General features: G+C 35.6%; 1 protein-coding gene across 1 annotated transcript in view; it reads right to left on the bottom strand.

Moving 5' to 3' along the window:
• LOC139487430 (diacylglycerol lipase-beta-like) overlaps window positions 1–12,307 on the bottom strand; it is a 31,850-nt gene that overhangs the window by 8,932 nt on the left and 10,611 nt on the right. Inside the window, exons 5-7 of the mRNA XM_071272210.1 lie at window positions 5,202–5,381; window positions 2,591–2,720; window positions 755–838 (exon numbers count right to left, since the gene is read on the bottom strand). Coding sequence (XP_071128311.1) covers window positions 755–838; window positions 2,591–2,720; window positions 5,202–5,381 — 394 coding nt within the window. The remainder of the gene's footprint in view (window positions 1–754; window positions 839–2,590; window positions 2,721–5,201; window positions 5,382–12,307) is intronic.

Consider the following 12,307-nt stretch of genomic DNA (forward strand, 5'->3'; position numbering starts at 1 on the left):
ACCAAAGGTACAGAAAAAATTGACAAAAGTCAGTATACCTAAGCTGCACGCCAGAGGAACGCTAAGCAATTGTTAAACATGCAAAAACAAAGGTATACGCTTTATGAACGCTACAAATTTTTATGCAGCATAAAAAATTTCATCCAGCTCAAGCGTAAAGATAAGTTTGAGACACGTTTAGGGCACATGGTATACGCTTCGAGATGGTTTCGACTTTAACTAAAACGTATGCAGGTGTGTTTGTAACAAACACCCCATAATAGAACGTCCAAGATACATCCAGGAAGCATCTCAAATATGTTCAAGAAACTTTTTTCCTGTGTAGCGTGCATTCCATTTAGTTAGACAAAGGCCATGTATACGCAAACGTACGTTTCTTGAACGCCCGATAAACACTTAGGTATGCTTCTCGTACGACCAAAACACGCTTAAAGCTTGTTGTGCACACATTACAGATATGATTGACAGGTTGAATGCATCCTAAATTACTAGCTTATTGGCAGCGTACAAGATTTTTTAACACGCCTGGCATACGTCAGAGCTATATGATGATGTTTGACGCTGGTATTCGTCTTGAGTTTTCTATGTAGTTTTTTATGTACTGTTGCTTGTCTGTTTGTCTTTTTTTAATTGGAATGGTGTTTTCGACTTATGAAAACAAATGCTAAAAATACATATAAATACAAAAAAATAACAACTCTTTTACATGATATATATATATCTGAACCTACACTACATGATACCAATAACTGACCTTCAGTGATAAAGTCCCCCTGATGGCTACAACCACTGACTGTTTCTCTTTATCTATTGCTACATAAAATGGTATTTCAAATATCTACAATTCAAATAAAATGTTTGATTTTTAACCATATTTCCCTCCACAAAACATCTAGTATTGAATCAGACTTCAAAGTTGTCTGAATGACAATTATACCACCTCTCCTATTTTATATTTAGGAGATAACTGAATTGTATTTTAAGCTAAGGCGGTAAGCCAAGCCAGTAAACGGTTATTTGCAACCATCAAATAACCAATTGATACCATTGGAGCTTAAAATACAATATTGTTATCTCTATTCTACTGAAACTGACAGAAAGTAATGTGAAATCATACATTTAAAATCTGTCCTATGTCTTCTGCACTTGCGCTACATTTTCATAGCATCGACAATTGCAAACTAATGCCATGAAAATTAGTGATGTTATCGAATCAAAATGAAAATTACAATTGATGTTGCATTAGAATAAGAATTGTAATCCAGCATTTCATACATGCTATGTTACTAGACAATATCAATTTTCAATCAAAATATCAAACGACTAATATTTGAAGTAAATATTCAAAACATTAACATGGTCTTATTAAAATTTCCCAGTTTGAATACTAAATTTTAATGTTCTAGCATCTTTACCATAGTTCTGTTAATAAGAAATACAACTTGCCTAATTATTTATTCGTGATTTTGACCTATTTTAATACTCCTTGAGTGTTATAGAATCATTTACAAGTATTTTCAAATTCTTCTTTATAATGGAAAACAGTTTTTCCATGAAAATACCCCAAACGATCACACAGGATTTGAACTTATTGTGTAGTTTCATAAGATGTTTTCAAGCAGTTCCAATAAGTTTTTCTCCTGAATTCCCATGGCAAAAAAGGGTGCAAATCACTTTCCAGAGTGGACTTTACATGCCTGAATTTCAGTAAAGGTAGTGCTTGAGGTCGTACCAAACAACTTACCCAAAATTAATTGGCTTGTTTAATTATCATAAAATTTTGACTCTTTGACAAATATATAAAATTTCAAAAAAATTGAGCCACACACTTTATCAACAAAAGGAGTAGGTCCAGTAAGACCCCTTTTTGGCCCCAAAATATAGCAGTTTTACAAAATTGTTAAAATGTAAACTTTTAGTTATTTATTGGACAATAGAATGCTTCTGCTACATAAATATGGGCTGTTTTTGACATTACAATGCAGATATATTGGGTACTAGCACCATGAAGTCATGCTAAATTACTGAAATCTTCACAATTCTAGCATTTTAGTTAAATTTTAGACGGTTTTCGTGTAAAACGAAAGTGGCCGCATTCGTGTTCATCCTTAATATTGAAATGTAAGTTGTATTTTATGATAATACATAACATATATAAAGATTGAGGATGAACACGGATGCGGCCACTTTCATTTTTGACAAAAACCATCTGAAAATTGACATTTTTTGGCATATTTGGTCGATTTTTCATATTTGAGCTTGAATCAGATCGTTTTTAATGACTAAATCAGTTAAAATCTTTCACATAAACTAATTGACTTAAATGAAATAGACACTTAAGTGTTTAAAAAGTGGTCAAAATCTTTCATCAGATGAACCTGAAATTTGAGGCCAAAATCGGTCCTTACCGGACCTACTCCTTTCATTTGATATACAGCATCTTGACAAACACTTATTTTGATTATTGAGAAGCCTTAACAATATACATGTAACGTGATAAAAACTTTAAACTGAATTTTACAGAATTATCTCCCTGTAGTGTTATGTACGACCTTAAATGTTAATTTGTTCCATACGTGACACCACCTACCCTATTATGATAATCTGCATAGACCAGATCAAACTGATCCAACCCTGTTAATCTTTTGATTGTGGCTGTATTACACTGACAACAGTTGTCAAAATAAACTTGGTTTGCTGGAAGACAACAACTACAGCACCTGAAACAGAACAAGATATATAAGACAGTTGCATAAAACATACATTGGACTGTTCCATTAAAACATACATTAGACAGTTGCATAAAACATACATTGGACTGTTCCATTAAAACATACATTAGACTACGACACAACAGAATTATAGCCATGCGAATTCACACTCAGCAAAGCAGTCAAAATCAGGAATAAGTCACGTTGGGTAATAAAAAGATCAGTGCCTGTCCCCAGTCAAAAGCCTGTAAATCAGTGTTTGTCGTTTGTCTGTGTTACATATTTGTTTTTCATTCATTTTTTTATATAAATAAGGCCGTTAGTTTTCTCGTTTGAATTGTTTTACATTGTCATATCAGGGCTTTTATAGCTGACTATGCAGTATGGGCTTTGCTCATTGTAGAAGGCCTTACGGTACCCTATAGTTGTTAATGTCTGTGTCATTTTGGTCTCTTCAGGACAGTTGTCTCATTGGCAATCATGCATACCACATCTTCTTTTTTTTATATTGGACTGTTCCATTAAAACATACATTAGACTGTTCCTTTAAAACATGCATTGGACTGTTCCAATAAAACATGCATGGACTTTTTCATTAAAACATACATTAGACTGTTCCATTACATGATACATAGGACTGTGTGTTCCATTTAAACATGAAAATGTTATCAATACATAAGACCAACATATCTCATATATTTACACAAATGACACATCCCAGTACACAAGTGTGTAAAACATCAATACATAAGACCAACATACCTCATATGTTTACACAGATGACACACCCCACTACACAAGTGTGTAAAACATCAATACATAAGACCAACATACCTCATATGTTTACACAGATGACACACCCCACTACACAAGTGTGTAAAACATCAATACATAAGACCAACATACCTCATATGTTTACACAGATGACACACCCCACTACACAAGTGTGTAAAACATCAATACATAAGACCAACATACCTCATATGTTTACACAAATGACACATCCCATTACACAAGTGCGTAAAACATCAATACATAAGACCAACATACCTCATATGTTTACACAAATGACACATCCCAGTTCACAAGTGTGTAAAACATCAATACATAAGACCAACATACCTCATATGTTTACACAGATGACACATCCCAGTACACAAGTGTGTAAAACATCAATACATAAGACCAACATACCTCATATGTTTACACAGATGACACATCCCATTACACAAGTGTGTAAAACATCAATACATAAGAACAACATACCTCATATGTTTACACAGATGACACATCCCAGTACACAAGTGTGTAAAACATCAATACATAAGACCAACATACCTCATATGTTTACACAGATGACACATCCCAGTACACAAGTGTGTAAAACATCAATACATAAGACCAACATACCTCATATGTTTACACAGATGACACATCCCAGTACACAAGTGTGTAAAACATCAATACATAAGACCAACATACCTCATATGTTTACACAGATGACACATCCCAGTACACCAGTGTGTAAAACATCAATACATAAGACCAACATACCTCATATGTTTACACAAATGACACATCCCAGTACACAAGTGTGTAAAATATCAATACTTAAGACCAACATACCTCATATGTTTACACAAATGACACATCCCAGTACACAAGTGTGTAAAATATCAATACATAAGACCAACATACCTCATATGTTTACACAAATGACACATCCCAGTACACAAGTGCGTAAAACATCCATACATAAGACCAACATACCTCATATGTTTACACAGATGACACATCCCATTACACAAGTGCGTAAAACATCAATACATAAGACCAACATACCTTATATGTTTACACAAATGACACATCCCAGTACACAAGTGTGTAAAACATCAATACATAAGACCAACATACCTCATATGTTTACACAGATGACACATCCCAGTACACAAGTGTGTAAAAACGTCAATACATAAGACCAACATACCTCATATGTTTACACAGATACGAATCCCAGTACACAAGTGCGTAAAACATCAATACATAAGAACAACATACCTCATATGTTTACACAGATGACACATCCCATTACACAAGTGCATAAAACATCAATACATAAGACCAACATACCTCATATGTTTACACAAATGACACATCCCAGTACACAAGTGTGTAAAACATCAATACATAAGACCAACATACCTCATATGTTTACACAGATGACACATCCCAGTACACAAGTGTGTAAAACATCAATACATAAGACCAACATACCTCATATGTTTACACAAATGACACATCCCAGTACACAAGTGCGTAAAACATCAATACATAAGAACAACATACCTCATATGTTTACACAGATGACACATCCCATTACACAAGTGCGTAAAACATCAATACATAAGACCAACATACCTCATATGTTTACACAAATGACACATCCCAGTACACAAGTGTGTAAAACATCAATACATTAGAACAACATACCTCATATGTTTACACAGATGACAAATCCCAGTACACAAGTTTGTAAATAAATAAAATGGCCACCCATAGGAAGCACTGGCATATCTCATGTAATGGAACATCATCTTGGTTGTCATCCATGGTTTGGGTTTTACTGTACATTCTTCTGTGGATGACATGGAAGCCTGTCCATTGGTTCTACTGTAAAAATAATAATTATTGTTTACCTTAAAGATTAAGACCAATTCAAATGTCTTGCTATGTTGCACTCTAGATGACACACATAGTTACTGTCAACAAATTCTTCACTCAAATGGTTGACAGAGACCACAAAAAAAATAGTTTTCTTGTTACATCTGAAGGTGTGGATTTACATGGAAGGTGTGGATTTACATGGAAGGTGTGGATTTACATTTGAAGGTGTGGATTTACATGGAAGGTGTGGATTTACATGGAAGGTGTGGATTTACATTTGAAGGTGTGGATTTACATGGAAGGTGTGGATTTACATGGAAGGTGAGGATTTGCATGGAAGGTGAGGATTTACATGGAAGGTGTGTATTTACATGGAAGGTGTGGATTTACATGGAAGGTGAGGATTTACATGGAAGGTGTGGATTTACATGGAAGGTGTGGATTTACATTTGAAGGTGTGGATTTACATGGAAGGTGTGGATTTACATTTGAAGGTGTGGATTTACATGGAAGGTGTGGATTTACATGGAAGGTGTGGATTTACATGGAAGGTGTGGATTTACATGGAAGGTGTGGATTTACATGGAAGGTGTGGATTTACATGGAAGGTGTGGATTTACATGGAAGGTGAGGATTTACATGGAAGGTGTGGATTTACATGGAAGGTGTGGATTTACATTTGAAGGTGAGGATTTACATGGAAGGTGTGGATTTACATGGAAGGTGAGGATTTACATGGAAGGTGTGGATTTACATGGAAGGTGTGGATTTACATTTGAAGGTGTGGATTTACATGGAAGGTGTGGATTTACATGAAAGCTGAGGATTTACATGGAAGGTGAGGATTTACATGGAAGGTGTGGATTTACATGGAAGGGGTGGATTTACATGGAAGGTGTGGATTTACATGGAAGGTGAGGATTTACATGGAAGGTGTGGATTTACATGAAAGGTGTGGATTTACATGGAAGGTGTGGATTTACATGGAAGGTGTGGATTTACATGGAAGGTGTGTATTTACATGGGAGGTGTGGATTTACATGGAAGGTGTGGATTTACATGGAAGGTGTGGATTTACATGGAAGGTGAGGATTTACATGGAAGGTGTGGATTTACATTTGAAGGTGTGGATTTACATGGAAGGTGTGGATTTACATGGAAGGTGAGGATTTACATGGAAGGTGAGGATGGAAGGTGAGGATTTACATGGAAGGTGAGGATTTACATGGAAGGTGTGGATTTACATGGAAGGTGTGGATTTACATGGAAGGTGTGGATTTACATGGAAGGTGTAGATTTACATGGAAGGTGTGGATTTACATGGAAGGTGTGGATTTACATGGAAGGTGTGGATTAACATGGAAGGTGAGGATTTACATGGAAGGTGTGGATTTACATGGAAGGTGTGGATTTACATGGAAGGTGAGGATTTACATTTGAAGGTGTGGATTTACATGGAAGGTGTGGATTTACATGGAAGGTGAGGATTTACATGGAAGGTGTGGATTTACATGGAAGTTGTGGATTTACATGGAAGGTGTGGATTTACATGGAAGGTGAGAATTTACATGGAAGGTGTGGATTTACATTTGAAGGTGTGGATTTACATGGAAGGTGTGGATTTACATCTAAGGTGTAGATTTACATGGAAGGTGAGGATTTACATGGAAGGTGTGTATTTACATGGAAGGTGTTGATTTACATGCAAGGTGTGGATTTACATGGAAGGTGTGGATTTACATGGAAGGTGTGGATTTACATTTGAAGGATTTACATGGAAGGTGTGGATTTACATGGAAGGTGAGGATTTACATGGAAGGTGAGGATTTACATGGAAGGTGTGGATTTACATGGAAGGTGTGGATTTACATTTGAAGGTGTGGATTTACATGGAAGGTGTGGATTTACATGGAAGGTGTGGATCTACATGGAAGGTGAGGATTTACATGGAAGGTGTGGATTTACATTGAAGGTGTGTATTTACATGGAAGGTGTGGATTTACATGGAAGGTGAGGATTTACATGGAAGGTGTTGATTTACATTGAAGGTTTGTGTTTACATGGAAGGTGTGGATTTACATGCTTGGTGTGGATTTACATGGAAGGTGTGGATTTACATGGAAGGTGTGGATTTACATTTGAAGGTGTGGATTTACATGGAAGGTGTGGATTTACATGGAAGGTGAGGATTTACATGGAAGGTGTGGATTTACATTTGAAGGTGTGGATTTACATGGAAGGTGTGGATTTACATGGAAGGTGTGGATTTACATGGAAGGTGAGGATTTACATGGAAGGTGAGGATTTACATGGAAGGTGTGGATTTACATGGAAGGTGTGGATTTACATGGAAGGTGTTGATTTACATGGAAGGTGTGGATTTACATGGAAGGTGTAGATTTACATGGAAGGTGTGGATTTACATGGAAGGTGTGGATTTACATGGAAGGTGTGGATTAACATGGAAGGTGAGGATTTACATGGAAGGTGTGGATTTACATGGAAGGTGTGGATTTACATGGAAGGTGAGGATTTACATTTGAAGGTGTGGATTTACATGGAAGGTGTGGATTTACATGGAAGGTGTGGATTTACATGGAAGTTGTGGATTTACATGGAAGGTGTGGATTTACATGGAAGGTGAGGATTTACATGGAAGGTGTGGATTTACATTTGAAGGTGTGGATTTACATGGAAGGTGTGGATTTACATCTAAGGTGTAGATTTACATGGAAGGTGAGGATTTACATGGAAGGTGTGTATTTACATGGAAGGTGTTGATTAACATGCAAGGTGTGGATTTACATGGAAGGTGTGGATTTACATGGAAGGTGTGGATTTACATTTGAAGGTGTGGATTTACATGGAAGGTGTGGATTTACATGGAAGGTGTGGATTTACATGGAAGGTGAGGATTTACATGGAAGGTGAGGATTTACATGGAAGGTGTGGATTTACATGGAAGGTGTGGATTTACATTTGAAGGTGTGGATTTACATGGAAGGTGTGGATTTACATGGAAGATGTGGATTTACATGGAAGGTGAGGATTTACATGGAAGGTGTGGATTTACATTGAAGGTGTGTATTTACATGGAAGGTGTGGATTTACATGCTTGGTGTGGATTTACATGGAAGGTGTGGATTTACATGGAAGGTGTGGATTTACATTTGAAGGTGTGGATTTACATGGAAGGTGTGGATTTACATGGAAGGTGAGGATTTACATGGAAGGTGTGGATTTACATGGAAGGTGAGGATTTACATGGAAGGTGTGGATTTACATGGAAGGTGTGGATTTACATGGAAGGTGTGGATTTACATGGAAGGTGTGGATTTACATGGAAGGTGTGGATTTACATGGAAGGTGAGGATTTACATGGAAGGTGTGGATTTACATGGAAGGTGTGGATTTACATTTGAAGGTGTGGATTTACATGGAAGGTGTGGATTTACGTGGAAGGTGTGGATTTACATGGAAGGTGTGGATTTACATGGAAGGTGAGGATTTACATGGAAGGTGTGGATTTACATGGAAGGTGTGGATTTACATGGAAGGTGTGGATTTACATGGAAGGTGTGGATTTACATGGAAGGTGTGGATTTACATGGAAGGTGAGGATTTACATGGAAGGTGTGGATTTACATTGAAGGTGTGTATTTACATGGAAGGTGTGGATTTACATGCTTGATGTGGATTTACATGGAAGGTGTGGATTTACATGGAAGGTGTGGATTTACATTTGAAGGTGTGGATTTACATGGAAGGTGTGGATTTACATGGAAGGTGAGGATTTACATGGAAGGTGTGGATTTACATGGAAGGTGTGGATTTACATGGAAGGTGTGGATTTACATGGAAGGTGAGGATTTACGTGGAAGGTGTGGATTTACGTGGAAGGTGTGGATTTACATGGAAGGTGAGGATTTACATGGAAGGTGAGGATTTACATGGAAGGTGAGGATTTACATGGAAGGTGAGGATTTACATGGAAGGTGAGGATTTACATGGAAGGTGTGGATTTACATGGAAGGTGTGGATTTACATGGAAGGTGTGGATTTACATTTGAAGGTGTGGATTTACATGGAAGGTGTGGATTTACATGGAAGGTGTGGATTTACATGGAAGGTGTGGATTTACATGGAAGGTGTGGATTTACATGGAAGGTGAGGATTTACATGGAAGGTGTGGATTTACATGGAAGGTGTGGATTTACATGGAAGGTGTGGATTTACATGGAAGGTGAGGATTTACATTTGAAGGTGTGGATTTACATGGAAGGTGTGGATTTACATGGAAGGTGTGGATTTACATGGAAGGTGTGGATTTACATGGAAGGTGAGGATTTACATGGAAGGTGTGGATTTACATGGAAGGTGTGGATTTACATGGAAGGTGTGGATTTACATGGAAGGTGTAGATTGACATGGAAGGTGTGGATTTACATTTGAAGGTGTGTATTTACATGGAAGGTGTGGATTTACATGCAAGGTGTGGATTTACATGGAAGGTGTGGATTTACATGGAAGGTGTGGATTTACATGGAAGGTGTGGATTTACATGGAAGGTGTGGATTTACATTTGAAGGTGTGGATTTACATGGATGGTGTGGATTTACATGGAAGGTGTGGATTTACATGGAAGGTGATGTATGGACAGTAGTAGTTACTTACTGTGTCAAATTACCCAGTCTCATTCCTTTTAGAATTCACTAGAAGATGCCAGTTAAATTGCCGTACAATTGGCCAAGTGTTGAAACAAAGAGTTTTTAAATTTTGCAGGCAGTATGTCAATTGAGCATGTGTGAAAGCATAAAAGGCATGGATCGATAAAGGTCTTCAAATTTTGATATTTTTCTCAAAAATTGGCATTCTCTGTGGAAAAAGATTGTTTTAAAAGACAAATTTAGGAAGTATACAACACTACATTTATATGCATATATATCACAAATATTTCAGACTTTGTAAGCTAACAGAGGAGTAGCAGCTCAAGAAATCGGCCTCTTCCTTTAGAATTATAGATGTGATTCAATCAAATACTGTTCATTACTCCCCCTTGATTAGTTACTTTTTCATAGATAAATTTTTTTTGTAAATCAGTTAACCAAAGAAACATACAGTTTTTGCATTGAAAAAAGTAGAAAGGAGTAGGGGCAGGTCATAAAGGGGTGGGGCAGGTCATAAAGGGGTGGGGCATAAAGGCCTGGTTTTGGCCCAAGAAAATAAAATGTTTGATAACTATTTCAAATTTGCACATAATGTGTAGAAATGCATAGGTTCAAAAAATATAAATGAAAAACTTATAGATTTTTATCTGATGACGTCGCAATTACGTCATAATATGTCCTGTTTTTACAAAAACGATGAAAAATACAGAATTTATGCAGTTTTCTATCTTTATATCCTTTGTGGAAACATAAAAAAAACAACAAAATAGTTTAACAGAAGCTTTATTATAACTATTGATATAATATCACCAAATAAAAAGTTGTTTCTTGGGTGAGCACATACTTTTTCAATCGAAAATATACTTAAAATTTGATAAAAAACAAGGAAAATCACAAAATTTTTAAAATATTCAAATTAAGTCATGATTTGTTGCCATGGTAACTTGTTGAATGTCAAATTTGTTTTGTTTTTCTGAATATCTTGTACCTTAGCTCAGTTTTCAGTGATTTAAGAATATACATGATAACTTTTAAATTTGCAGTAATTTTTGGCCCAAATAAGAGCCTTATTGCCCCTACTCCTTTTTTAAAATCTTATACATGTTATATGAAAATAGAAAAACAATACAAATATTTTTTTAGTATGTAAAAAAAGCAATAGAACTATAACCATTGAAAGCAGTGCAAGTGAAAATTAGTTGTCAGAGTATTTGGGATTAAATAAAATCAATGAAAATATTGAACATTGGGTAGAATACCAAGCCTAGCTATACCCTTGGTAAATACAAGAATAAATATATAAGTTTTAAAAAAACTAGAGGCTCCTAAGAGTCAATAGCTCACCTTGAATTTTATGTATAGATCTTACATCAATGATTATTTTGCTGTTTAATGTTTATATTAATGTGTGTTTTAACATGCCTTAATTTATCACTATTTATCATAGTTTCTGTAAAAAAACAAAAAATCTGGTAAAAAAATCATCTTTCAAGGGCAATAAGTTCTATAAGGTATAAATTGACAATTTAGATCATTTGACTTATTTGTAGGTCTTACTTCATTGTACTTCTGCACTTTCTACCATAATAGCTGACACTAGATACCAAAGTTTGCCTGCAATTGGTTCAGTAATTTCAGAGGAGAAGATTTGTGTAAAAGTTTATAATTATGACAATGATGGACAATAACAGACACCAAGTGATAGCAATAGCTCAAATGGCCCTTTGGACCAGGTGAGATAAAAATTGTATTTACCACCGTATTAGGACACCAGGTACAGCCACAACTTGATATTAATGAGAATATCTGGAATCCACCAAAATAAGCTAATGGGCAACCCATCTAGCCCAGCTATGAAAGACATGTCATTCTAGGATTATACTATATATTATTCTCTTGACTTAACATTTAGATAAACTTTTGTTAGCTAAAATAAATAAGACATAACAAGTCTTAAAAGCAGAGTGCTAGAAGTAATTGCTTTAAAACAAAACAAAAGAGTGTTTATAGGAATACCAGAAAATAAAACAATAACAGAAAATGATCTAATTTTTAGTAAAAATTGTGTAATCTACAAATTTACCCCCAAAATGTGAATCTATTTCCATGGTTTCTGTAAATATATCAAATACTGTTTGTATGTATTTTATTCATATACTTTAGGCAATGAAAACTCTATCATTAGTTTTTACAATGAATAAAAAAAGAAAAGATAAAGCAGATAAAGATAAATCATGAAATTAATGTCTATATAAAAGCCATAGC

The sequence above is a fragment of the Mytilus edulis genome, chromosome 9, assembly GCF_963676685.1.
Source record: "Mytilus edulis chromosome 9, xbMytEdul2.2, whole genome shotgun sequence".
In the NCBI taxonomy this organism is placed as follows: domain Eukaryota; kingdom Metazoa; phylum Mollusca; class Bivalvia; order Mytilida; family Mytilidae; genus Mytilus; species Mytilus edulis.